Consider the following 27,058-nt stretch of genomic DNA (forward strand, 5'->3'; position numbering starts at 1 on the left):
TCCCTAACGTCTTACTGTCTACCACACTACTTGGTAGCTTATTCCAAGTGTCAATCGTTCAGATATAAAGAAAAATTTCCTAATGTTTGTGCGAAATTTACCCTTAACAAGTTTCCAACTGTGTCCCCGTGTTCTTGATGAACTCATTTTAAAATACGAGTCTCGATCCACTGTACTAATTCCCTTCATAATTTTAAACACTTCAGTCAGGTCTCCTCTTAATCTTCTTTTGCTTAAACTGTAAAGGCTCAGCTCTTTTAATATTTCCTCATAACTCATCCCCTTTAGCTCTGAATCAGCCTAGTCGCTCTTCTCTGGCCCTTTTCTAGTGCTGCTATGTCCTTTTTGTAGCCTGGAGACCAAAACTTCACACAGGACTCAAGATGAGGCCTCACCAGTGTGTTATAAAGGTTGAGCAGATCCTCCTGTGACTTGTACTCCACAGATCAAGGCGCTATATAACCTGACATTCTGTTTGCCTTCTTAATGGATTCTGAACACTGTCAGGAAGTCGATATCTTAGAGTCCACTATGACTCCTAAATCCTTCTCATAAGGTGTACTCTCGATTTTCTGACCGCCCATTGTGTATTCAAACCTAATATTTTTACTTCCTATGTGTAATACTTTACATTTACTGACATTAAATTTCATCTGCCACAAATCTGCCCAATTCTGTATGCTATCCAAGTCCTTCTGTAATGATATAATGGATTCCAAATTATCTGCTAATCAACCTATCTTAGTATCATCTGCAAACTTCACCAACTTGTTACTTATATTCCTATCTAAATCATTTATATATATTAAAAATAGCAGCAGCCCTAGCACTGACCCCTGCTGATCACCACTCTTAACATCGGCCAGTTCTGATGAGGTTCCTCACACCATCACCCTCTGCTTCCTGTGTCTGAGCCAATTCTTCACCCATCTAAAAACATCACCCTGAACTGCCACTTCTTTTAATTTGATGCCCAACCTCTCATCTGGCACCTCATCAAATGCTTTCTGAAAGTCCAGATAAATAATATCATAAGCTCCACTTTGCTCATATGCTTTTGTTGCCTCATATAGAATTCCAGCATGTTAGTAAAACATGACCTCCCTCTTCTGAACCCATGCTGACTGGTCAGAATAACTCCTGTCCTTGCCATGTGTTGCTCAATCTTATCCTTAATAATTCCTTCCATTAATTTTCCTGTAATGCATGTTAAGCTTACTGGCCTATAGTTGCTTAGATCTGCCCTGTTTCCCCTTTTATATAATGGGATGATATTTGCCATTTTCCAGTCCTTCGGAATCTCTCCAGTGCACAGTAACTTCCTAAAAATATGTGTCAAATGTTTATATCTGTACTCACTAGCCTCCTTAAGAACACGAGGATAAATATTATCTGGTCCTGGTGATTTGTTTGATTTCATCTTATTTAATCTGAACAGCACTTCTCCCTCTATAATTTCCAAATCCCTCAGTACCTCCTTAGTCGTCCCGTTTACCTCTGGCAGGTTATCCACTTGCTCACTTGTGAAGACCTCAAAAAAATGTAAGTTTAGGGCATCTGCTATTTCATTGTCTGTATCTTTTAATTCCCCTTTACTATTCCTGATGAACTTGACCTCCTCCTTAACTGTTCTTTTACTACTAAAATACTGAAAAAATCTCTTCGTTTTTAAATCTTTATTAATCCACTGTGGAGTTTTTTTTTGTTTCCTATTAATTCCAAATTTAGGTATGTGTCTGTCCTGCATTACATGTAAAACATTTTTAAACCTGTTCCACTGCTCCTCGATTGTCTCCACATTTAAAAGCTTATCCCAGTCTATCCTACTTAGACTTTGTCGCATCTTCTCAAAATTAGTCCTACCAAAGTTCAACTTCACAATTTTAGTCTTTGCATCTGCACTCTTAAAAAATACTGAGAATTGTATTATATTATGGTCACGTGACCCTGGTGGTCCAATCACCTCTACACCCTCAATTCTATCCTGATTATTACAGAATACTAAATCCAGACAGGCTTCACCCCGTGTTCGTGCTTTAACATGCTGTGTTAAAAAACAGTCGCTGATTACTTCTAAAAACTCCTGCTCTTGTGCTCCTCCATCTGCAAGGTTATTCCAGTTAATACTTGGATAATTAAAGTCCCCCATGACTATAATATCCCCCTGTAAACTTGCCTTTTTGATATTACTAAAAAGATGTGTGTTGAAATTACTGTCTGAATTTGGGTGGTCTATAACACACTCCTAAAATAAGACCTCTTTCCCTAATGTTTTCCGGGCGAAGCCACACGTCCTCACTAAGATGGGGCTCATCATCCAACTGAAGATGACTTACATTCAAACCCTGTTTGGCATAAACAGCAACCCCACCTCCTTTTCTGTTCTGTCTATCCTTCCTAATAATGTGTATCCCTCTATGTTACACTCATCCCCATCTTTGTTATTTAGCCAGGTTTACGTTATTGCTATAATATCATAATTATGCTCTGCTACATACAACTCCAGCTCACTTAACTTATTTTTGATACTTCTAGTATTAAGGCAAGCTATTTTTTAATGTGTTACGCCTCCCCAATACATTGGTGCCCCTCCAGTTCAGATGTAACCCGTCATGGCGGAACAGGTCCCATCTGTTCCAAAAGGAGTCCCAATGCCCCATAAACCTATACCCTTCTACCTTGCACCAAGATTTGAGCCACGCGTTAAGCCTTCTAATCTCCTCAATCCTGCCCGGACTGGCGCATGGCACAGGCAGAACTTCGGAGAAGACTACCTTGTCAGTTCTGCTCCTCAGCTTGGCACCTAACTCTTTGAATTTGGATCGCAGAACTGACAGACTACCCTTATGTATGTCATTTGTTCCAACATGGACAATGACAACTGGATCCACCCCCACTCTGGCCAAGAGCCTATCCACTCTTCCAGGGAGGTCCCCCACCTGTGCACCCGGAAGGCAACACACCGTGCAAGACTCTCTCTCTCTGGAGCACACCTGAGCTTGAATCTCCCTAATGATTGAGTCCCCAACTATCACTATCTATCTCTTTTGGGAACTGGTTTTGAGGTGGCCCGTTGGGGCTCCTCAACCCTGCCTACCACTTCAGAATTATCAGAGTCACCGTCCAGCTCCGCTAGGACATGATAACGGTTTGACATTTCCAATTCTGGGGCTGATGCCCCCGGACAGTGTGCACCCTTTACCTTATGCCTTGTGACCGTGACCCACCTATTCCTACCTGTCTGGTCTGGAATCTCCTCCCGCACCACCTTGGGGGTGCACACTACCTGTATAAAGGACACCTGGGCCAAGTCCGCCAATTCTCTATTACAACGCAGGTCAGCCAACTCCTCCTCCAGTTCAGTGACCCTGAGCTCGAGGTGTTGGATCAGCTGGCATCTCTTGCCAATGTAGCCCTCATCGACAACTGGCTCTTCCAAAGCATCATCTAAAAAGTCCAACATCCAATAGGATTTGCATTGCACTGGCCTCATTATTAAAATTTGATTTGGGATTACTAAACTGCCTTAACTTTTTGTTTTCTTAAAATTTCTTCTTCTTTCAGCTGCTCCTTAACTTAAATGGTAACACTAAGATCTGCTACAGATATTTTACACCTTTTCCCCTTAAGCTCCTGTACTGTTCTCCTTCTCTGCTGCCTGCTATTTGTCTTTCTATGAGGTTAACTTTACTTTTCCCTGTCTCTTCTCCTAACTTACTTATAAGCTCTCCACTCGCACTGTTTGTATTCCTCCATATTAATGAACCAATGCGCTGCCGCCCACTTAACTGTTCTACCTCTGGACCGCTAAGGACATTTTAATCTAAAACAAACAAATGAATAAAACTTTACTAATATATATTTGGTCCTACAGCCCCTTGTGCCTGATTGGCATCTTAACGCTGGCCGCTTACTTGCGCACTGCTGAGCCTTCACCTTTTACTGCTTTGAAGTCAGCCGCAGCCTTTTTTTCCTTTTCCTTTAAGGAATCGCTGTTACCATGAATCGGTTATTTACTTACAAATGCCGATATCAGTTACTGCTGATTTCTACCCTGATTCCTCGATGCTAATTCAAATACAGATAACAAGAACAGGTACAGGGTACAAGTACAAGTAACTTTTCCAAGCGCACCTCCAAACACCCGGCTACTTTTGCTCTTATGCGGGGGATAAGAAAACAAACAAAAAAAAAACCTTCTAAAGGGAAAAAAGCTTTAAAAATTCCCACACGGCTCATTAGCGGCAACCAAAACCCAAGTTTTTAAGAGCAAAATGTATTTTTTTTTATTTAAATCTCACACCACACCACAGAACAGACCAAAAACTCTCAACAGCCTCTAGCATTTGCAAAGCACACATCAGCACAAAGCACACAAATGTGAGGTTTGAATGCATAATAGGAGGTCTACAAATTAAAAGTACACCTTAAAAAGGTTATGCTAAAGGATTTTAATGCACTGATGAGGCCTCATCTTGAGTACTGTGTACAATTTTGGTCTCCAGGCTACAAAAAGGACACAGCAGCACTACAGAAAGTCCACAGAAGAGTGACTAGGCTGACTGCAGGGCTACAGGGGATGAGTTATGAGGAAAGATTAAAAGAGCTGAGCCCTTCACAGTTTAAGCAAAAGAAGATTAAGAGGAGACCTGACTGAAGTGTTTAAAAGTATGAAGGGAATTAGTCCAGCTGAGGTGAGTTGGCACCCTGCCCGGGATTGGTTCCTGCCTTGTGCCCTGTGTTGGCTGGGATTGGCTCCAGCAGACCCCCGTGACCCTGTGTTCAGATTCAGCGGGTTGGAAAATGGATGGATGGATGGAATTAGTCCACTGGATCGAGACTGTTATTTTAAAATGAGTTCAAGAACACGGGGACACAGTTTGAAACTTAAGGGTAAATTTTGCACAAACTTTAGGAAGTTTTTCTTTACACAGCGAACCACAGACACTTGGAAAAAGTTACCAAGTAGTGTATTAGACAGTAGGGTTTTAGGGACTTTAAAACTAAACTTTATGTTTTTTTTAGAAGAATTAAGTGGATTGAACTGGCAAGCTTTGTTAAACTCAATGGCCTGTTCTCGTCTCAATTTTTCTAATGTTCTAACACAAGCCAAATGATTAGGTAGCTCATTAAAGGGGTTCCCCTACAGAGAGAACACAGAGAAGGTGTACAAAATACACAAAATTATCTGTACAGTGCTTAAAATGCAGAGTTTATTCCATGGTCCATACAATGCTATATGCAATAAGTTAAAAGAATCCAAGATTCAGTATATATTGCTTTTGGTCTAAACCCAATAAAACTTTGTAATGGTATAATATTACAAATACAGTAAATGCATTGCATTCAAATTTAATGGAAGCTACCACTTTTACAATATCTGGTAGAGATGTTGAATTGAAATTCAATTTATACCTTAAATTTCCATTATTCTTACTACCGGTAATTACCTGATTGAATTCAAATGAATAGTTTCCTTTAAACTTGTGTTTTGTAATGACCATCAACAAAGCTTAAGACAGTAGGAAAAGCAAACATTCCTGATCTATGTCAGGAATGTTTTACTTATGTGTACTTATTTGTAGCATGTCCAAGAGTAAGAAGTTCCAACGAACTCATAATATTAGCCCTTGGGAGAGAGAGAAAGAGCAAGAGAGAGAGAAAATATTGTATACAGAAAACTACTCAAGTTACTTACATAGTATTACTTATATATCCAGTTAACCCTTGGCACTATAACGGATATATATATTCTGGTGGACCGGCTGGGGCACCCCTTTGACACTGGATCCGGGGGAGCAACCATGGGATGTATACTACATCCCCAGGAACGCTTGGTGGCAGCCCCCCTGGGTTACATTGGGGCCACAGTTGTGGAACACTGGAGCTCAGCCCTGGGTCCGCTGCTCTTTTCGATTTACATGCTTCCGTTAGCTCAGATTATCTCGAGGCACAACGTGAGCTACCACAGCTATGCTGATGACACACAGCTGCACTTATCAATAGCACCTGATGACCTATACGCTGTTATTTCACTAACACAATGTCTTACTTGTGTTTCTAATTGGATGAATAGTAATTTTCTCAAGCTAAATAAAGAGAAAACAGAAATTTTAGTGATTGGCAATAATGGAGACAATGAGATTATTAGAAACTAGCAAAATACCCATGCTTCGCAGTGGCGAAGAACTGCATTAAAATTTTTATTAAGAAAAAAATTAAACCTTTTAAAACTGAGGTAAAATATGCCAATAATTATTTGTTAAGGATCTCTTTGTATACCATGTTGTCAGTTCGGCCCTCCGGTTGTAACATGACCAAGCTGTGCGCTGAGCTTACTCTTGAGCATGCAATGTACAGTTGGCCATGTGAACAGTAATCTTGTCTCAAATCTCACAGCTTGGATTGCTGCTGTCATAATCGGTTTGAGTTTCATGGTTTGTTTCAATTACGACAGTATTTGCAGGACTTGTGTTGAAGTGACATTTGGCATCTGTCAAGCGTTGTAAGCACACAACCGGTTTCATCGATAAAATCACATCCAGCTTTTGAGAGTTTAAACATTCATAAACATCAAAGTGTCCACTACTGAAATCGTCACCTGTGAATCTAAGATGTTTAAGAGGCATTGGCGGTTGTCGAAAGGTGTAAAATATTTGGCCATTTCAGTACACTTGAAAGCGACAACCAAACAATTCAGCGGTAGCCATCAACTCACATGCAGAACCATAGGTGAAGGGCTTAAGCATTTCACTCTTATAGTGCTCCTGTGTAGTATAATTATCTCCTGTACCGTCATCAGTCCACACCTTGAACCTGTCCCAGTCATTCAATACATAAGACACAATGTTCCTCCGGATATCAAGAGTGAGCCTGATATGGCCGTGCAATATGTAATAAAGAGAATGGAAACAGTAGGTGCTATCTCTGGGCATGGAAACCACTCGGTAAGTGACAGTTCTTTGATCGATGGTGATCACCTCAATAGACATGTTAATAGGGGTACGGTTGGAACGATAAAGGAAATGGGTACCTGAACAATGTAAAGTAAGTGTAAAATACCTATACAATAGCTATAATTGTAATAAACAAACAATAAAACAGCGGAGAAGCCGTGGATTAAACAAAAAGTCTGCAGTTATCAGCAGGGAGACGTGAATACCGTGGCGAAGCAAGGAAGGGAATGTAGAGACTGGAGCGACGGACGGTCTTATATATGCAGGCAGCCAACAACGTGGGAGGCATTGGGATGGGGGACCCAATGCCACCTCACACGGTGACCGAGGTGCAGGCTATGGACGTATATATGTACGTAAGTAGGATTCAGTTAGCGTTGGGAACCCGTGTACCAAATTTCTTGAAGATGGGCCCATAAGTAACAAAGACTGTTGAAAAGTTCAATATGGCCGCCGACAGTGGCATCATACCACCGAAATAAGTACATACATTGGTTTCGGTTAGTGCAGGGAAGCCGCCTACCAAATTTCAAGAAGATGGGGCCATAAATAAGAAAGTTCAACATGGAGGACGTTGTTGACCGCTATGAAGATTACGCGTAAAATTTCGAAATAAAACCTGCTTAACTTTTGTAAGTAAGCTGTAAGGAATGAGCCTGCCAAATTTCAGCCTTCTACCTACACAGGAAGTTGGAGAATTAGTGATGTTGGAAAGTTCAATATGGCGGCTAACAGTGGCGTCATACCACGAAATAAGTACGTACATTGGTTTCGGTTAGCTCAGGGAAGCCACCTACCAAATTTCGTGAAGATGGGGCCGTAAATAAGAAAGTTCAACATGGCGGACGTTGTTGACCGTTATGACCGTTACGCATAGAATTTCGAAACTTTTGTAAGTAAGCTGTAAGGAATGGGCCTGCCAAATTTCAGCCTTCTACCTACACAGGAAGTTGGAGAAATAGTGACGTTGGAAAGTTCAATATGGCGGCCGACAGTGGTGTCATACCAACGAAATAAGTATGTACATTGGTTTCGGTTAGCGCAGGAGGGCCGCCTACCAAATTTCGTGAAGATGGGGCCATGAATAAGAAAGTTCAATATGGCGGACATTGTTGACCGTTATGACCGTTACGCGTAGAATTTTGAAATGAAACCTGCTTAACTTTTGTAAGTAAGCTGTAAGGAATGGGCCTGCCAAATTTCAGCCTTCTACCTACACGGGAAGTTGGAAAATTAGTGACTTTGGAAAATTCAATATGGCGGCCGACAGTGGCGTCATACCACCAAATATGTACGTATATCGGTTTCCGTTAGCGCAGGGAAGCCGCCTACCAAATTTCGTGAAGATGGGGCCATAAATAAGAAAGTTCAACATGGCGGACGTTGTTGACCGTTATCGACCGTTATCGACCGTTATGACCATTACGTGTAGAATTTCGAAATGAAACCTGCTTAACTTTTGTAAGTAAGCTGTAAGGAATAAGCCTGGCAAATTTCAGTTTTCTACCTACATGGGAAGTTGGAGAATTAGTGATGCGTTAGTGAGTCAGTGAGTCAGTCAGTCAGTCAGTCAGTCAGTCAGTGAGGGCTTTGCCTTTTATTATTATAGATAAACTTGATGTATTAGGATTAAAAGTCAAGACAACGGTAAAGAACTTAGGCGTAACTGTTGACTGTAACCTAAATTTTAAATCGCATATTAATCAGACCACTAGGACAGCATTTTTTCACTTAAGAAACACAGCAAAAGTTAGACCTCTTATATCATTGAAAGATGCTGAGAAATTAGTTCACGCTTTTGTTTTCAGTCATCTAGATTTACTGTAACACACTCCTCTCAGGACTACCCAAAAAAGACATAAATTGTTTGCAACGAGTGCAGAATGCAGCTGCTAGAATCCTAACTAGTAAAAGAAAATCCAAGCACATTTCTCCAGTTCTGATGTCACTACACTGGTTATCTGTGTCATTAAGAACTGAGTTTAAAATACTGCTTATGGTTTACAAAGCCTTAAATAATCTGCTCCATCTTATATATCGGAATGTCTGACACCTTATATTCCAAATCGTAACCTTAGATCCTCAAATGAGTGTCTGCTTAGAATTCCAAGAGCAAAACTTAAAAGAAGTGGTGAGGTGGCCTTCTGCTGTTATGCACTTAAAATCTGGACTAGCCTGCCAATAGGAATTTGCCAGGCTGATAGGTGGATTGGCGATTCTAAATTGGCCCTAGTGTGTGCTTGGTGTGTTTGTGTGTGTCCTGCGGTGGGTTGGCACCCTGCCCAGGATTGGTTCCTGCCTTGTGCCCTGTGTTGGCTGGGATTGGCTCCAGCAGACCCCCGTGACCCTGTATTCGGATTCAGCGGGTTAGAAAATCGATGGATGGATGGATGGATACGGTGGAGCACTTTAAAAAACTGCTAAAAACACATTACTTTAACATGGCCTTCTGATAACTTCACCTTCATCTAATCCTGATACTCTGTATATTCAGTTCATTATAATAACTATTCATGGTGGCTCTAAAATCCGTACTGACCCCTACTCTCACTTCTGTTTCTTTTCCCAGTTTTCTGTGGTGGCGATCTGCACCAAACACCACCTAATCAAAGCACTGTGAATTCCTACATTGATGGATTAAAAGCCAGAAGTTTGCATAACCATCATCATCAAGTCCTTCCATGAGAACCCCTAACTACAAAGAGGACTGTTTATTTATGTTAGGTAGAATGCCCAGTGGAGACTGGGCAGTCCCGTGGCCTGGAACCCCTGCAGATTTTGTTTTTTCTCTCCAGCCGTCTGGTGTTTTTTTTTTTTTTTCTGTCCTCCCTGGCCATGAAAATGTGCTATAGAAATAAATGTTGTTGTTGTTGGGCTCCATGGCCACTGCCAGGGGGAGCCACATGGCTTCCTGAGCCCCTGTGGGCTGTAATGTAGTGTAGCCTGAATTAGGTTAATTATCACCTGAAGCACTTCCGGGTGGGCTATAAAAGATGACACACACCACTCTAGGAGCCAGAGTCGGGAGGAGGAGGACAACACTTGCTGTGAGGAGTGATGGCAAAGGAAGATTTGCTATTTTTGTTGGTGCTTTGCTTGTGTGTGCTTTGGGGACTGTGTAGTGCCTGTGGGACATGGGGAGGACGTACCCCACAGGGGAAGAAAAATAAATCTTTTTTTGTTTAGTTTTCATGTGCCTCCGTTGTCAGTCTGTGTCGGGTCAGTGCTGGTGAAGTGCTTATTCTCACAATATATATGATTATTTATAAATATTCATAAAACCTGTTGTGCAATACTAAAAAATCCTTTGCTATAAAAGCATATCCTGTGTAAAACCAGACTATATTAAGAAGGTTGGAAAATAAATTGATTGATAGACTAATGAACAGTGACTTTGTTACAATTAAGTATTTTATTAATGCATTGGTCCTGCATTATAGGTTATAATATACAGGTATATACAGTGAAACCTTGGATTGCAAGTATCTTGGTCTGCAAGTGTTTTGCAAGTCGAGCAAAACTTTTTAATAAATTTTAACTTGATAAACGAGCAAGGTCTTGTAATACGAGTGTTGCATATACGCTTTGTCTGCCGAGCATCACATGATCACAGTTGAGCTGATGGTTCTTCACTCTCTCTCTCTCTCGCTGCAGGATTGTGGGTAATCGTCTCCCATGCTCGGTCTCAGTCAGCATGCCTGACTCGTATAGTCAACATCCGTACCAGTGTATACTGAGAAAGAAAAATTATTAACTGCAATGATTATAAGTATTTAACTTACAATACCAAGGACTGTATTTTGTATTAATCATGCTGAAAAGAGCTATATGATTTGTTCTTTATGAAATATTCCTCATTTATGCAGAAAAAGAATTACACTTGTGCACAGAATTGAGGAATTAACTTGCATGCTTTTATAAGAAACTGCTGACCTCTTGATAATAACAGAACTGAACAGATATTACAAAATCAGCTGTGACTAGTTTCTGAACTATTTTGTTTAAACTATTTTGAGCATATTGCTAAAGACTTGGGTGTGTAGCTAATTCCTCCCAGCTGTTGTGCAAAGACATTGCATACCTAAGCACAATAAGGTATTGATCACTAAAGCTTGCTATGATAAGACCCAGCTTTGAACATGTAAACAGGTCTAGTATAAAAGAGGAAAGCTCCCTGTAATGTGAGGCTGATTGCACCAACTGTATGCAGCCTCCTACTCACCAAGAATAAAAAGCTTCTTTCAATCTACAGGTCTCCGTTAGTTAGAGTGAAAGTCGTCCTACACAATAACCCTCCTCCTCCTCTCCTTTCTCTCATCTCACTCACACCAGCCACAATTCTTTTCAAAGGTAAAGTGCAGGTTAATTTGTTTGATGTATTTTTACTTTAGATTTTGGATTAATCATTTTTTTATGAATATTTTTGGGTTGTGGAATGAATCATCTGAGTTTCCATTATTTCTTATGGGGAAATTCACTTTGATATACGAGTGCTTTGGATTGCAAGCACATTTCTGGAATGAAAGGCACCACTGTATACAGTATATATAATATGCAGTTATAATATGTGGTGACATACTACTATGTGACTTTGGAAGGAAAAATTACAAATTTCTATTAGTTTGTGACTTATTACACTCAAGGAAATAGCAAGTTAGACCTTCCATCCATCCATTAACCACCACTTATCCAAGGTCGGGTCGTGGAGGCAGCAGCCTAAGCAGGGAAGCCCAGACCTCCCTCTCCCCATTCACCACCTCCGGCTCCTCTGTGAGGACCCCGAGGTGTTCTCAGGCCAGCTGGGAGATATAATCCCTCCAGTGTGTCCTGAATCTGCACCGTAGCCTTCTTCCAGTGGGACATGCCCGGAACACCCCCCAGGGAGGCGTCCAGGGGACATCCTGACCAGATGCCCAAACCACCTCAACTGACTCCTGTCAATGCAGAGGAGCAGCGACTTTAGTCCGAGTCTCTCCCGGATAACTGCACTCCTCACCCTATCTCTAAGGGAAAGTCCAGCCACCCTGTGGAGAAAACTCATTTCGGCTGCTTGTATCCGCAATCTTGCTCTTTCCGTCACTACCCAAAGCTCGTGGCCATAGGTGAGGGTAGGAACGTAGATCGACTGGTAAATATACAGCCTCGCCTTTTGGCTCAGCTTTCTCTTCACCACGACAGACCATTGCAGAGCCCACATTACTGCGGATGCCTCACCATCCGATCCGCCTGTCGAACTCTCACTCCATTCTTCCCTCATTCGTGAACAAGACCCCAAGATACTTGAACTCCTCCACTCGAGGCAGTAATGTGTTCCCAACCCGGAGAGAGCATTCCACCCTTTTCTGGCTGAGAATCATGGCCTCGGATTTAGAGGTGCCGACTCTCATCCCCGCTGCTTGACACTCGGCTGAGAACCGCTCCAGTGAGAGCTGGAGGTCACTGTCCGATGAAGCCAACAGAACCAATTTGGACCTGCTCTATTCAAATGTTAAAGATGCCTTGAAGAGTAAACTACTGGCTCCTTTGGGCAGAGCTGATCACAACCTGATTCATCTTATTCCCAGTTTACAAGCCTGTAATTAGACGGAAACCTAATACAACCAGGGCAGTAAAGAAGTGGAGCCTGTAGGCTCAAATGTCTCTGAAGGACTGCTGTAGAAGTTGAATTTGAACCACCGGTTTGGTGTACACCTGGCATGTAATGTAGGTGTACTGACAGAACAAGAAAAAACAGATTCATTGCTTACTGGGTTTATGCTGAGTTTCACACTCTTCTAAACTTATGTTTAAAGGTTAAAGTTGCTATAAGTTTAAGAAATATATCAATTTTAAAATCATAAATACATGATGTCACAGTTTTGGGTTTTCTCGCACCCTTGTACCCTCAGACCACTCGTCAGACACCAGATAAGAAATCCAATTATTATTTATTATAATAATAATGTGCACAACGCACGCTCCTCTCCACAATACTCAATAAACAATACAATAATCCAATCCTCCAAACTCCCAGACGCTTAGCCACCCTGCCTTCCAACTCAGCTCGGCTGTCTGGGATTTCCCACAGTCCTTTATACTGCTCAACCCGGAAGCGTTTCACCCTCTCTTTCCATGTGACCTGGAACACTTCCGGGTCAGATAAAAAATCCTTTTTTCTTCCCCCAGGAAGCACATCGTTCTCTTTGTCCATGTAACTATGACGTACTTCCTGGGCATAAGGCAAATAGTCTCTGAGCCTCCCTGCAGCGACTCCTGGCAGCCCCCATGGTATCCAGCAGGGCTGTGAATAAAGACTTCAATGTCCATAATACCCTGCTGGTCTTCGGGGCACCTCCATAATGCAGGGAGGGCTCCACCTGGCGGCGTGGGGGTATTGGCCGGGATGAACAGCTGGCCATATATCACAATGATTAAATGTCAAAGTGATGTGCTTACTGAAAACTGCTTCAAAAGTGGTAACCTGTAGCAGGAAGCATGTATCAAGTCTTTAGCTAATAATAAATTGCAGACGCTCTTGTGTGCAAGTTAGCTGACAGCTGCTGAAGTGCCCAGTCAGCTCTAAACAGGACCTTGTAGTAAGCAGAGGAAGAAGCTGTGCCCTCTGTAAGAAAGAAACTGAAACATCTGAGCAAGTGCACTTTTGCACATACTGAACAACCTTGCAATTAAAAATGGACTGCAGAGAAATCAAGTGCACAAGTCACTGACCAGGATCGGTTAAGACCATTTGAGGCAGGGGTCCTCAATCACAGTCCTGGAGGGCCACAGTGGCTGCAGCTTTTTGTTCTAACCTGGTTGCTTAATTAGAAAGCAATTCTTGCCAATAATTGAATTTCATGGCTTGTTCGTGCTTTAACTCTGCGATGTCAGGTCATTCTCCTATCCTCGATTTTCTTCCCCTTTCTAAGGAGATCATCCAACTGATTTGAAGGCTAAAAGGGAAGAGTAATTCTCAGTCCTTCACTTTTTTCTCTTCATTTTTCTTCCAAGTATTTAATTAAACCCAATAGTGCATGATGAATGCACACAGAGGTGTAAATGGTAACAAGCTAAACGGAGAAATGCTGGTCTCTTTAGTCATTTGCATGTTATTGCTAATTAGGAGCTATTGCTCTTTGGAGCTATGGGACTTGCAAAGCCTTTGCTAAAATAAACCATTTATTTTTATAAATGTTTGTCTCGGCCCTTTGGCTGTCTAGTCAGGGTATTTGAAGGTGTTCTAGTGGGCAACCTTTGAGAGTGCTTTTGAGACTCCCCAAATGACAACAATCAGAAATATCCTCTATGGATGGGAGTATAGTTCCAGCGATGAACTGTGTTATTTTACCACAATGCAGTTGCTATAACAGATTGTGATGGGTGAAAGACTGATTTTACTCATTCTAATCAAAAAGTGAAGGTTTCATCAATAAGAAACCTTCATAATATAAAAAAATTGAAATCCAATGCATAATTTGTAGATGATGCATCAGTTCCAAGAACAGCCAGAGACAAGTTGGTAAACATATAATGTCCAGAATGACACCTGGCACTTGCTAGTAAAGAGTGTACTGGACAGCCGGGATGCCTGCATAAAAGAGAAGGACTGTGGGGAGAGAGCTTGTGTAGGGCATTATACCCCCAGAATGGCAGAGGGCAGTTCCCCTGGCTTAGGACAGTGCCATGGGTTTGGAGCTGGGAAACTCACCCCTGTTGGGGCCTGTAGTCACTGCCAGAGATGCATGGAGAATGGCAGAGCCCTACTTGAAAGAAGTGCTGTCGGAAGAAGATCTGGATCTGGTGCTCTATTTAAGAAGCTACCTCACTCCATCCAGGGAGCCACAGTCACGAGGGAGATAACAATGCATGCCAGAAAAAGAGTGGAGGCAGAAGGAGACAGAAAGGAAGAGAAAGAGAGAAGAAGAAAAATGCAGTATTGTGCCTATTTGTGCTTATACTGTGCTTGGTGCTGGTGGGAAATGGGCGGAAAACGTATCCCACTGAATAAAAGCTTTGTGTGTTGCTAGGACTTGTGTCTGTGTCTGTTGTGCTCGGTGTTTGGGTAGCTGGCATGCCCCTTGGTGGTTTCAAAAGTTAGAGCATGACTGTTGGAAGGGGTGACAGTGCACAAAAACAAGGAGGTGGAATCGAGCATTTATGGGATTTCAAGTTACAGTTTCTCAAAAACTGCCAACACTGACCAAGGAACAATCCTGAAGAAAGAATAATAGATTTGACAGGTGACAAGTGCACTTCATTTGCTTTAACTGAATCTAAAATGTCAAGATTCATCACTGTGTGTTGATAACCTTAACAAGCGATGAAAGATTTATTTCACCATATTATAACACACGATTTTATAAACACACTTGCTCTTGTTCTCATTGCAATCTGATATTTTAGTCTAAAGAAAATTTTCTGTTTTCAGAAGTTTCACCAGTCAAAAATCTGTTACTTTTGACTTTAAATGGTAAATCGTTTGATAATTGTCAAGAAATATTGTTATTTATTTGTGAGACAGCTGTAATACTGGACTTATGAAGAAACTACTTAAGTCTACACAACAAGCTATAAGGGGTGGAGGAATGGAAGGTGAGTGACTTAAAAGGGGCCAATGCAGCAGCACCACAAGCATTCCATCCATAAGATAGACTGCGGTGAGAAACAAGTAAAGGGCGGTTGACAGATGACGAAGAACTGCACAACTGGACAGTACCTTCAGTCAGACAGTTTGGAAATTCACATTGGTGTCTCCTTTTGTCATAACAGCAAGAATGTGCCGGCCGACTGTGGACTGGCATCCATAATAGTGCTTTAATACATGGTCCTTCAAGGGATCCTTAACAATTACGTATCTCCCTTTGAAGTGTCCTAGAAGCATTTAAGTATTAGGAGGTAGCTAGTACAAAGAGCTACACTAAACTGTTGAAACCTGAATCAGACTTTTTGGTTTGCTCGAGCACATGCCTCCCATTATGTCTTAGAGTTTTTATTTTCATAAAGATATAACACTATTACATTCGTACAGCCATTTTTATTAACGTGTTATAAATCACCTTGACAGCTAATTGTCCAGAGTTGAAAAAAACAACCCAACCAGGAGGTGAAAAACTGCATTTTTAAGAGGAGACAAGGATGTGGTCAAAAGTACTAGTGGGAGGTTAGAACTGAGGAAAAACAGACTCAAATACTAAAATAATACAAAAAAAAAATCCATAAATCAGAAGTCAAAAATATGTAGTGCTAAAATGTTCACCAAGCTAAGGCTAAAACTAAACAGTAAATAGTGCTTCAAATAGATTTGAATCATATAAATACACACTAATATATATTTAAATAAAAAAACACTAAACTTAATATAAATGCTATTTGCTACATTGATTTGACAAAAAATAAATCTGAGACTAAAAACAACACCCTATAAATTCTAATAACCCATCACAATGTAATATTTCCACTCTCCGTAATCCCTGTCAACTTCAACATCCTTGTGCCAATAAAAAACACATTTTAATTTTTATTTTGAACAGACTATATCATTGCTAAAAGACTAAAATATGCATACACTTGTACAGTTTCTGAATCATAGGTTTATAGAGTTTATAGGATCATTATTGTTTTGTGAATTTAGGGATAACTATTGACTCTGATCTGAATTTTAAATCACATATTAATCAGATTACTAGGACAGCATTTATTTCACTAAAGAAGTACAGCAAAAGTTAGACCTCTTATAACATTGCAAGATGCTGAGAAATGAGTTCACGCTTTTGTTTTCAGTCATCTAGATTTACTGTAACGCACTCATCTATGGATGACCCAAAAAAGACATCAATCAGTTACAACAAGTGCAGAATGGAGCTGCCAGAATCTTAAATCAGAAAAGAAAATCCAAGCACATCACACCAGTACTGATGTCACTATACTGGTTACCTGTGTCATTTAGAATTGACTTTAAAATCCTGCTTATGGTTTACAAAGCCTTCAATAATCTGCTCCATCTTATATTTCGTAATGTCTTACACCTTACACTCCAAATCATAACCTTAGATCTTCAAATGAGGGTCTGCTTAGAATTCCAAGAGCTAAACTTAAAAGAAGTGGTGAGAAGGCCTTCTTGCTGTTATGCACCTAAAATCTGGACTAGCTGACCAATAGGAATTCACCAGGCTGATATGGTGGAGCACTTTAAAAAACTGCTAAAAACTCATTACTTTAACATGGCTTTCTCAGAGCTTCATCTTAGTTAAATCCTGATGCTCTGTATATTCAATTAATTATCATTATTATTTATTGTGGCTCCAGAATCTATACTATCCCCTACTCTCTCTTCTGTTCCTTTTCCTGTTTTCTGTGGTGGTGATCTGCGCCACCACCACCTGATCAAAGCACGTGATGTCCCTACATTGATGGATTAAAGACCACATGACCATCATCATCAAATTCTTCCATGAGAACCCTGAATACAATGAGGACTGATTGAGGTCATTTCTGTTAGGTAGAATGCCAAGAGGGAGTTGGGTGGTCTCATGGCCTGGTACCCCTGCAGATTTTATTTTTTTTCTCCAGCTGTCTGGAGTTTTCTTTTTTTTTCTGCCCTCCCTCACCATCGGGCCTCACTGTTATTCTATGTTAATTAGTGTCCCCTGATTTTAATTATTTATTTTGTCTTTTTTTTTCTTTCTTCATCATGTAAAGCACTTTCAGCTGCATTGTTTGTATGAAAATGTGCTATAGAAATAAATGTTGTTGTTGTACAGAGAGCAGTAAAATTGTTACTTGCATATGCTAATCAACTTGCAACATGTCGACACATTCTGGCACAAGGTCTAGTGAGTATGACTACCTTAACTCAAACGTTTTGTTTTCCTTGTCTTAAGTATCTATCTTTGCTCAAAATTCCTGCCTGTCTTACCTGACAAAATCTCAGAACATGTTAGCTATACTCTAAATATGTTTTGTTATGTGAACATTTACTAATACTAATAATATAATTACAAAATCGGCATTTCAGGTAATGCTAGGATATTGTCTAATTGACATCTCATAGATATTTTATTGAATTGATCCAGTCTGGTATATAATCAGACAACCAACTCTTCAATACAGTATTTCATAGGCTGAGGCTAACCAGACTTCTCAAACAGCTAAAGGCAATTTCTAGGCCAAGAAGATTGGGCCAACCTGTACCTTAACAGACATACATTTCAGAGTAGGAACAGTCAACTTGCAGACAGACATAATACTTTGCTAAAGTTGACTTTATTTACCTTTTTCAGTGGCTTCAGCAGGACAATGCCACATCCTTCTCCTCTCCCATAACCATCAGCATTAATGGAAAAAGGTTTGCTGACACCATCTGGGGATATCATCTTTGATTTGGTGAGGGTGACGAATATCTTTGGCTCAAGGATGCAGCTGACACCTCCACAGACAGCCATTTCACATCCCCCTGTATATGAAAATCACAATACATTCTAGTTTATGCAAACAAAGGTGTTTAATCGTAAACCCCTGTTCATTTTTACTATCACATACAGTTTCAGCCTCATTCAGTCAGTCATTGTCCAGCCCACTACAGGGTCACTACAGGGTCACGGGGGTCTGCTGGAGCCAATCCCAGCCAACAGAGGGCGCAAGGCAGGAAACAAACCCTGGGCAGGGCGCCAGCCCACTGAAAGGCTTTAGATTTAATTGGCCATATAAAATAGAAGCCAGGGCCTTGGAATTTTTTTCATTCTTCCAAAATATATGCATTTTTAACCAGCCATTCTGGTAAAAACACTCTCTCATAAGACAAAACCTCTAAATTAAATATTTATATTAATTAATTAATTAGATTGATTGATTAATTTATATATATCATATAGTGCACGGATCGCCAAGTCCGGTCCTGTAGGACCACCGTGACTGCAGGTTTTCATTCTAACCCTTTTTTTAAAGAGTGCTCTGTTTGTGCTGCTAATTAACTTCTTTTGAATTCATTCTAATTGACTTGTTCTTGAAGGCTCAGACCCCTTAATTGTTTTGTTTTCTTTAATTAGCAGCCAAACAATAATGAGATACAAAATGAGCCAAAACAACTGGTGTCCATCATACAGTATCTGAAAATAAAGAAAGATAATTTAGTGGCCTCAATGCTGTAGCACAAACTTATGTGTGGTGACCCCCTCTGGGGCTTTTAAAGAATATCCAAAGAGTTCTGGTTGATTCCTTCGGGGACATCTTGCATTGGCTAAAGCAGAAGGCGGTCAGGGACTTCTTGATATCCCCTCAAAAGTTGCAGCCATCAGGCTCCAAGTCCTACAGAAGCTTTTCTGTGTTTCGTGATCCCTGAGTTGGAGAGAGTTAGCACTGAGTTTCCTTCGTCGTGTGGGTGGGTTAGGGTTTGATGAAGCACTTTTGGTGATAAATTTGCAAAAATTGACTTTTCTGTGTTGCCGAAATTTTACAGAGGTGTCCTATTAACTTGGCATTTGGTGTTTAGGAGGTTTTAACACAACCGGGTGGCTACAAAATGAACCTTTAATTTTTAACTGTCTTTTCATGCCCCCTCTTGCACAGTTGCCAGTTTTGTTTCAGTTCTTATTAAGAACCAGGTACTGAAAGTGGCACAGATTTATGATGCCACTACAAAGTCATTCATTGATGCTGAAGTCTTGGCCTCTCTTCTTAAAGTACAGTCAGTCAGGACGATTCAGCATTTTCTCTCGTCCGTAGCTAAGGATTACCACTTACTCAATGACTCCATCAGCACCACTGGTAATAAGTTGGATTTTTGCCCAGCTGTGGACCTCTCATTACTGCAAGACCATTCAGTTGTTCAGTTCACCAAAGGAACAGTGGTGGGCTTTGATTCTCTGTCCAAGAGAGAACTTTATAAGTACAGTGGAACCTCAGTTCACGAATGTCTCGGAATACATACAAATCAGGTTATGACCAAAAAGTTCGGCAAACTTTTGCATCAGTTCACGACCACACACTTGGTTGACGAACAAGCCAGTTTCCCTTCCAGTTTGTACGTGCCGATGATTTCCACACGTGTTGCATTGTTCTCGGTCAGATGTGCGTGCTTGCACGTGTGTGCATGTTTTCGCTGTGAACTCTTTGTGCTGTATTCCGTTTCCCTTCTGGTTCGTACGCGCCAATGATTTCCACACGTGTTCAGTCTCTCCCTGTGCATTGTTCTCAGTCAGACGTGCGTGCTTTTGCTGTGAACTCTTTGTGCTCTACAGTATTTTGTGTGCTTTTACATTAATTTTGCAGTTAACCATGGCTTCTAAGCAAGTGAAGAGTGGTGAGAAGAAAGGTTCAAAGAAAATTGAAATCGAATTAAAGAAAGAATATTGAAACTATGAGCGTGGCGTTCGTGTTACTGATCTTGCCACCGAGTACAAGATGTCAAAATGTATGATTTTGTCTATTCTAAAGCAGAAAGAGGCCATTAAAACAGCTAATGATGCAAAAGGAGTTACAGTGTTAACTAGGCAGAGGCCTCAAGATTCATGGCAATTTGCTGCAAAACTATCCTACAAGTGGCGAAAATGAGGAATTTAAAGCCAGTAGAGGATGGTATGAAAAGTTTCGCAAGAGAAGTGGCATTCATAGTGTGGTAAGGCATGGAGAGGCTGCTAGTTCCGACGCTGAAGATGCGAAACATATCGTGAAAAATTTCACAAAATTGGTGGAGGATTAAGGCTACATCCCGCAACAAGTGTTCAACTGTGACGAGACCGGATTGTTCTGGAAGAGGATGCCAAAGAGGACCTGCATTACCCAGGAAGAGAAGGCTATGCCCGGCCATAAACCAATGAAAGACAGGTTAACCATTTTGCTGTGAGCTAATGCTAGTGGCGACATAAAAATCAAGCCGCTACTCGTTTACCAATTTGAGAACCCTCATGCTTTCAAGCAGCACAATGTAAACAAAGCCAGACTACCCGTGATGTGGAGGGCAAACACGAAGGTTTGGGTCACAAGGACCTTGTTTTTGGAATGGCTGCACAAGGCTTTCGCTCCCGCCGTGAAGCAATATCTTGAAGAGAATAACCTGCCTAAAAATGCCTTCTTCTGATGGACAATGCACTGGCATACCTTCCAAATTTGGTTGACGATGGTTTTACGACTTTATTAAGGTCTAGTTCCTCCCCCCCGACACAACACCTCTTCTGCAGCCCATGGATAAGCAGGTTATTTAAAATTTTAAGAAGCTGTACACCAAAGGACTATTCGCCAGGTGTTTCAATGTGACCGAGGAGAGATCTTTGACTCTGAAAGAGTTCTGGAAGAACCATTTTAATATCGTTCATTGCATCAACCTCATTGATAAAGCCTGGACGTCACACACCGGACCTTGAACTCAACCCGGAAGAAACTTTGGCCTGAATGCGTTCCTGAACAGGATTTAGAAAGCTTCGAACATCCTGTTGTTGATATGATTGTGTCCATGGGCAAGAGCATGGGTCTTGAAGTGGACAATGAGGACATCGAGGAGCTGGACCTGGATCACAAGGAGGAGCTGACGATGGAGGAACTCACTGAACTCTAGCAGGAGCAGCATTGCTTCCTCACAGAGGAGCAGTCCTCAGGGGAAGAAGAGGAAAGGGCGGTTATAAAAAGTGATTCAATAAAAGCCATCATGGAAAAATGGAACGAGTGCCAGGATTTTTTCGAGAAGAACCACCCTGACAAAGAGGTTACGAACAGAGTGATAAACATGATGAACAACAATGTCGTCTCGCATTTCCGAAAAATTTTAATGCGTAGGAAAAGGCAAGTCACATTAGACTGCTATTTCGTGAAGACTGATCCACAGCAGCTAAACAGCTAAAAACACCAGAAACCCAAGATATCACAAGAGAGAAAACACCTGAAGGAGAACATCACTGCATCGTGGAGCCAGACTCTCCCTCAAAACTGTAATCTCCTCTCCACTCAGTTCCTCCTCACTTCCTTCATGCCAGAACTTGACTCATGCATGGTTAGTTTTCTTGGTTGTTTATGATTAGTTATTGTATAAATTACGGATTTTTCAAATGTTCATTTTTTTCCCTGTGCTTAAAACTCATTAAAAAAATGTTTACAGAGAGCGGTTCGTAAGGCTGTAGCGTGAATTCTGGCAAGGTTTGTTTTCTCTGTTGTTCAAAGTTTTCTCAGTGTTATTCGATGTTTTTACATTTAGGTAATTATTATGCTGTGCATTCTACAGTATGGTATAATTAACTGTTTTTGTGCTTAAAAATCTCTAAAAAAATATATTTACATACAGCTCGTACGGTCTGGAATGGATTAATTGTATTTACATACAATTCTATGGGGGAAATGACTTCAGCTCACGACCAAATCAGGTTACGACCAGAGTTTTGGAATGAATTAAGGTCGTGACCCGAGGTTCCACTGTACTGCATCAAGGTGATTCACTTCCCTGCATTGGTGTCTATGCTGGACACTCCAGGGAGGGAGAAGCTGGGAGTGGAAGGGGACACGGGGCCTGCATGGAGGGAGCTCTACAAGATGTTGCAGTGGAGAATTGGGCATGGGATCGTTGCCACCAACTCATTTTTAAAAATTATTAAGGAAGCTGAAAATGATTCTTGCATTTTCTGTGGACGAAAACAAATGATTTTTAATTTGTTTTTGTATTGTAATCAACTGGGGGTATTTTTAAGATTCTTTGAAGTTTTGTGTACCAATTTGATTGGAACTTTTGGAAGTCCTGTTCATTTTTCGAATTAAATATAATAAAACTCGATGCAGGATGCAACTGTTCAACATTCTATTAGGTGAAGCAAAGCTGGCCATTTTAAAAAGTCAAAATAATAAGCAATGTGGATCAGAAACTACGGATATTTGTTTGATTTTTATGTTGAATTATTATTCAAGAATAAGAATGGAATTTGCTTTTTACAAACAGATGAATAGAATGGTGGTGTTTGAAAATGTGTGAAGGGTGAAAGGAGTACTGTACTCAGTTGATGAAGGGGAGCTGAAAAAAAATGAATTTCTGATTACTGTAAATAGATAGATAGATAGATAGATAGATAGATAGATAGATAGATAGATAGATAGATAGATAGGAAAGACACTATATAACAGATAGATAGACAGATATGAAAGGCACTATATAACAAATAGATACATAGATACATAGGAAAGGCACTATATAATAGATAGATAGATAGATAGATAGATAGATAGATAGATAGATAGATAGATAGATAGATAGGAAAGGCACTATATAATAGATAGATAGATAGATAGATAGATAGATAGATAGATAGATAGGAAAGACACTATATAATAGATAGATAGATAGATATGAAAGGCACTATATAACAAATAGATAGATAAATAGATATGAAAGACTATATAATAGATAGATAGATAGATAGATAGATAGATAGATAGATAGATAGATAGATAGATAGATAGATAGGAAAGGCACTATATAATAAATAGATAGATAGATAGATAGAGAGATAGATAGATAGATAGATAGATAGATAGATAGATAGATAGATAGATAGGAAAGGCACTATATAATAGATAAATAGATAGATAGATAGATAGATAGATAGATAGATAGATAGATAGATAGATAGGAAAGACTATATAATAGATAGATAGATAGATAGATAGATAGATAGATAGATAGATAGATAGAGATAGATAGATAGATAGATAGATAGATAGATAGATAGATAGATAGATAGATAGATAGATAGGAAAGGCACTATATAATAGATAGATAGATAGATATGAAAGGCACTATATAAGAGATAGATAGATAAATAGATAGATAGATAGATAGATAGATAGATAGATAGATAGATAGATATGAAAGGCACTATATAGATAGATAGATAGATAAGATAGATAGATAGAGATATATAATAGATAGATAGATAGATAGGAAAGACACTATATAACAAATAGATAGATAGATAGATATGAAAGACTATATAATAGATAGATAGATAGATAGATAGATAGATAGATAGATAGATAGATAGATAGATAGATAGATAGATAGATAGATAGATAGATAGGAAAGCACTATATAACAAATAGATAGATAGATAGATAGATAGATAGATAGATAGATAGATAGATAGATAGATAGATAGATAGATAGATAGATAGATAGATAGATAGATAGATAGATGTAATCATGTATCAGGTCTACTCATGCAGTTTTCAGGGCAAATTACTGTTGAGTAGCCTTATGAGGTTAGAGGGAAAAACGTTCTAAATCTAGGGTGTGAGTGCTAATGGACCTGTACTGTTGCCCAAACTAGAGAAGGATGAAAATGATTGTGCAATATGGTGGGGATTTTTAATAATACAGTGTGCCTTTCTAAGACAGCATGTGTTATTGGTGGTATAACAGCAATAATCAGTACACAGAGCTTTAAAAATTACATCTTAAGTTTTCTGAATTGAGTTTGACATTTCCTTTTTTGTTTATTTATTTGTTTTTTTTAACTCCTTCCTCATTTAAGAATATGCACTACCTGCTCTCTTCTGCTGTCAGTGCTTATATCTACCCCTGGTTGCACAACCACATTTCGATCGGTGAGCAGTTACCTTTAGGTTTAGAATACAGGAAGATAAACACCAAGTCCAAGAAGGCTGCAGTGTAGTGTTTCTTGCTCAATATTCCTTTTACTGGTCACTTGTCTCCCACAATGACCTTGTTTAGATTACAGCCCTATACTTCAAACTGGTAGAGCCCCAGTGTATGACTATGTTTATGGAATTATCTCTAGCTACATTTGCACACCAACACTAGTCAACCAAAAAATATAAATACTCTCCCCAGCTTTTTTGATTTCCTTTAAAATCATCATTTACTAGCACATGCCAATAGCACCAAATAATAAGAAATGTTTTTTTCTTTTCTTTGGTGTCAATTAAGTTTTGGAACAAAGTTTCCTATCTTGTAAGATGCATGCTGCTACTCTTTATAAAATTCTTTCACCTTGATTTATAGCTTGACAGGCGTAGTGCAGGGCCACCAGGGATGAAGAGCAGGCGCTGTCAATTGAAAAAGAGGGCCCAGTGAAGTTGAAACAGTAGGAGATGCGGTTGGCTGCTATGCTCATGGCTGTCCCAGTGCCATTGTAATGATTGATGGTACTGGCAACCTTGTTCAAAACCATCTCATAATCCCGATTCATGAGGCCTGCAAAAATAAAATAAGAAATTGAGATGTTAGAAAGAATTCAGTCAGGTTTTTACTTTGATTTGATTTAATGTAAGACCAAACAACCCACCTTACATTAAATAAATACACTGTTAAACCTCAGCAGTTGGTGTCTCCTCTAAGACACTGACTTTGAAAAAAGTAAAAGGGATTAATCAACTGTGTATAGACTCCAAAGTCAAGTTTAATATTATTTACTATTAATGCAATGCCTCCATTTTCAAGCATGCTTAGGGATGTTCCATCCAACAGTAAGGATACTAGACAGGAAAACACCCAGATAGTTTGCCATACTGTGGAATCTACAGTGAAAAGCAGAGCATCTAGAAGAGATCCCACTCAGACAAAATGAGAATGTGCAGCTATAACTATAAGGATAGTGCCCAGGCTATATATACAAACAGGGGCTCTGGAGCTGTAAATCTGCAGTAACAACTATTTGGTGTCACAATTACAAGCAAGAGTGAAAAATTGAAATAAGTTGTGCAGTTAATCTTTTAGGTTTTGTGACGATAGCCTTACTAGCCCTAAACCTGAGCCTAACAGTAAGGAGAAGATACTAGATTCACGACAATGCCATCCAGAATGGCTAACTTCATTTTTTAAGCCCTATAAAACTAAAGGCACAAAATAGCTTGCTGCAGATAAAGATACAAAAGACAAACTGTAAATGTAGGAATTAAATAATATTAAAGGAAGAAGTCAAAGCTAAACCATAGCAGTTATCAAAACAAGCAAAAGAAACCTGACAGAAGAAAACCAGACTTTCTAAAACACACATAGCATCAAGTGATTCAAAAAGAGCAGAAAAGCGGATTACTTACCAGTTACAAGTCCTTAAATTTGGAAACATTAAAAAAAAGACAAACATATGTTGATATAAGTGCCTAATAACTGGGGTACCACAGAAAACAATACCTACAAGGTGAAGCCACATCAACGTAATAACTAAATTAAAACACAGGGAGCAGGAGGAAAGTGTCAGCAATAAAAGGTAAGACTGAATTAAAAGCATAAACTTTAAGCTCACACTAGACCACTAAATAAGACCTGGATTTAATTCAATAATTTTATATTTTGGAGTAATGTGAATAAGAAAAAGATACCAAAAATGTCTCCATGGAAAGTAAGTGTAAACTAGTTTCAGTCCTATTTAGTTATCAGATAATTCAATAGTATTATGCTTGATTTATTTATTAATTTTAATACAAATTATGTAACATATCAGAAAGCCAAACAGAATCTTTAGCTTTAAATCTATAAAACGGAGAAACAATGCACTTGCAAAAAATAAGCTGCCCTCATTAAATAAAAGATCTATAGAAGATCACTTATGAAAGGAAAGAAGATGAATATGCTAAACCTTTTTTGGAATTCCATTAACAAATGATGAGCATTTAGAGGCATTTGAATAAAATGAATGTGTGAATTTCCCCTTGGGATTAATAAAGTATCTACAGTGGTGTGAAAAACTATTTGCCCCCTTCCTGATTTCTTATTCTTTTGCATGTTTGTCACACAAAATGTTTCTGATCATCAAACACATTTAACCATTACTCAAATATAACACAAGTAAACACAAAATGCAGTTTTTAAATGATGGTTTTTATTATTTAGGGAGAAAAAAAAATCCAAACCTACATGGCCCTGTGTGAAAAGTAATTGCCCCCTGAACCTAATAACTGGTTGGGCCACCCTTAGCAGCAATAACTGCAATCAAGCGTTTGTGATAACTTGCAATGAGTCTTTACAGCTCTGGAGGAATTTTGGCCCACTCATCTTTGCAGAATTGTTGTAATTCAGCTTTATTTGAGGGTTTTCTAGCATGAACCGGCATGAGTGTCTGCCACTGTTTAAAGCAAATGATGACTATTACTTGTACTCAGTATCTTCCCATGATGAACCGAGTCGATTACCA

General features: G+C 39.7%; 1 protein-coding gene across 1 annotated transcript in view; it reads right to left on the bottom strand.

Moving 5' to 3' along the window:
* Positions 1–27,058, bottom strand: part of LOC120529932 (hybrid PKS-NRPS synthetase pytA-like) — a 75,417-nt gene that overhangs the window by 12,085 nt on the left and 36,274 nt on the right. The window contains 2 exon segments of the mRNA XM_039754141.1: positions 18,206–18,387; positions 24,916–25,119. Coding sequence (XP_039610075.1) covers positions 18,206–18,387; positions 24,916–25,119 — 386 coding nt within the window.

The sequence above is a fragment of the Polypterus senegalus genome, chromosome 5 (assembly GCF_016835505.1).
Source record: "Polypterus senegalus isolate Bchr_013 chromosome 5, ASM1683550v1, whole genome shotgun sequence".
Taxonomy (NCBI): domain Eukaryota; kingdom Metazoa; phylum Chordata; class Cladistia; order Polypteriformes; family Polypteridae; genus Polypterus; species Polypterus senegalus.